This window comes from Sinocyclocheilus anshuiensis, unplaced genomic scaffold (assembly GCF_001515605.1).
Source record: "Sinocyclocheilus anshuiensis isolate Anshui unplaced genomic scaffold, SAMN03320099.WGS_v1.1 scaffold78, whole genome shotgun sequence".
NCBI lineage: Eukaryota > Metazoa > Chordata > Actinopteri > Cypriniformes > Cyprinidae > Sinocyclocheilus > Sinocyclocheilus anshuiensis.
Window position 1 is genome coordinate 1752841 of NW_015544250.1, and position 2775 is coordinate 1755615.

At 33.3% G+C, this 2775-nt stretch overlaps 1 protein-coding gene across 1 annotated transcript in view; it reads right to left on the bottom strand.

Annotated features, from left to right (window-relative positions):
• LOC107697826 (uncharacterized) overlaps positions 1-2775 on the bottom strand; it is a 30745-nt gene that overhangs the window by 21520 nt on the left and 6450 nt on the right. The window contains exon 2 of the mRNA XM_016498679.1: positions 622-683. Within this exon, the coding sequence (XP_016354165.1) occupies positions 622-683 (62 nt within the window). The remainder of the gene's footprint in view (positions 1-621; positions 684-2775) is intronic.

Sequence of the window (2775 nt, forward strand, 5' to 3'; positions counted from 1 at the left end):
TATATATATATATATATATATATATATATTAGTTTAACTATCCTTTTAACACAATTATATAAACAAAACTGTTTTTTCTTTAAGAAATTAATATTTTTATTTAGCATAGATGCATTAAATTGATCAAAAGTGACATTAAAGATATTTGTTACAAAAGATTTTTCTATCTAAAAAACAAACAAACAAAATTTTACTGTATTTTTGATCAAATCTTGAGCATTCTTTGTGAGTATAAGAGATACCCTTCAAAAACACGAAAATCTTACTGGCCCCAAATTTATGAATGGCAGTGTATGGCTTGAAAACAATGGATTACAGTTCAGAACAGACTAAAAGTGATCTCATTTCAAGGGAAAGTACACATGCGGGACAATGATCCAAGATCATAAGGGCGTGGGGTATATATAGCATTAATGTGAGAAAGTGAAGCCTATCCCAGTCACAGAGTAAATAATGAGTCACTGTGGGAATAGAGACCTGTGCGACTATTCTTCAAGGACAGGGAATAAAATGTGATCGTATTACAAATGCAAAAATGCCCTAATGATTATTTAAAGAGATTGAAGGAGGAGTTCATTAGTTTAAACTCTACAATAATGATTTGACAACACATGTACTCACATTCTCAGATTTCACCACTGCAATTCTATCAATGATGAGTTTGAACTCTTCTCTGTATTTGGCTGGAGGGAAAAAAGGGAGATTAAAGTGTCATGAGTATGTGCTGGCAAACATTTTTTTCCCAACATATTTTCCAAATTTATCTTAAGAGAAAGGTTACTCGTGCAATATGACCTTGCATTCGTTCTTTCCTTTGTAAACCTAAACTCAACATCAGAAGAAAACCCAAAGCATATCAGAGGCTAGAGGCTTCCTTCTGTGGAACACAAAATTAGTTACATTTTCTAAATGCACTTTTTTCTTTTGTGTTCCACTGAAAAAAGAAAGTCATACAGGTTTGGTCGTGAGGGTGAGTAAAAGATGACAGAGTTAGCATTAGCTATAAAGGAATAGGACAAAAATTAAAATTTGCTGAAAATTTACTCACCCTCAGGCCATTCAAGATGTAGTCGAGTTTGTTTTTTCATCGCAACAGATTTGGAGAAATTTAGCATTACATCACTTGCTCACCATTTGATACTCTGCAGTGAATGGGTGCCGTCAGAATGAGAGTCCAAACAGCTGATAAAAACATCACAATAATCCACAAGTAATCCACACCACTCCAGTCCATCAGTTAAAGTCTTGTGAAGTGAAAAGCTGCATATTTGTAAGAAACAAATCCATAATTGCAGGGTTTTAAACCGTCACTTCTGGCCAAAATTCCAGTCCATAATCCATAATAATGCTTCCTCCAGTGAAAAAATTCATCATTTGTTGTCCTCTCCTGATTATGACGAGCTGACTTTTTCACTGGAGGAAACAATGTTGTGGACAGAGGACTCAAATTTTAGCTGGAACCAACAGTTACATTCAAAGACGCAGCTTTTTGCTTCACAAGATGATAATTTATGAACTGGAGTTGTGTGGATTACTTGTGGATTATTGTAGTGTTTTTATCAGCTGTTTGGACTCTCATTCTGACGGCACCCATTCACTGCAGAGGATCCATTGGTGAGCAAGTGATGTAATGCTACATTTCTCCAAATCTGTTCCGATAAAGAAACAAACCCATTTACACCCTGAATGGCCTGAGGGTGAGTAAATTGTTTAGCAAATTTTCATTTTTGTGTGAACTTCTCCTTTAAAAACAACATTTCCTGATTTGTGATTGAAATTAAACCTTGAACTAGGGATGTAACGGTATGAAAATTTCTTATCACGATTATAGTGACCAAAATGATCACGGTTATCAGTATAATCACGGTATTGTTAAAATGTGCTGAAAATGTTCAAAAAGTACTGACACATAAATCATTTCACCAAGTTTTACATTTAAAATCAACAAACAACAAATAAAATTAGTTTTTGTTTGCATAACTAAAACAATAACATTATCAATGATGTTCGGATTTTAAATGACAACATGACTGACAACAGTTTATCTAATAGCATGTTCAAATATCTCATGTAAATGTTCAAATAAAGCTTTGAAAAAGTTTCATAAATGGTAAACCTCACATTTCAGCTTTTAAATAAAGAAAAGGGTCAAGTTCAAATTATAATTGATTAATAAATGATTATATGTATTTTATCTGCTCCATAAATAATACTAGATACCTTATTGTTTAAATGTGTAGAATCCACATAAGCTTGTTTTTCATCAACCAGTCAAAATTTACAGCAGGGCATGCAAATTCGGTCCGTTTTTTGGCCAGACAAAAACTGCATCCAGGCTTTCCCACTGATGCGACTAACTTTCTCAGTTGGTCACACCAGCACATGATTTGGTCGCAATATTTTAATTTTTTTAATTTTTTCAATGCATGCTGATGAACTTTTATCATAGTTTATAGTTATATGAAAACGAAAGAGGTTAACATTCAACCCCTTCTTTTTCATCAGTATTATTTGGGAGTTCCTCTTTTGCAATGTTATAAGCCGGGCTTCGGACGCTTTCACCTTCAAATTCGCAATTTTGGTGTCACGTTTTACAAGAAAAGATAATTGGCTGATTTGCTTACATACATCTACACACCTTTCACTTTTTAAGACTAAAACAAAAGATGGATTCATTGTTATTCTTCATTAAAAAGAATAACAACAATAAAACAGTAAGATACAATGACAAACTAGCTTACAAAACGTTTATTAACAAAAACGAATAAGACGAGG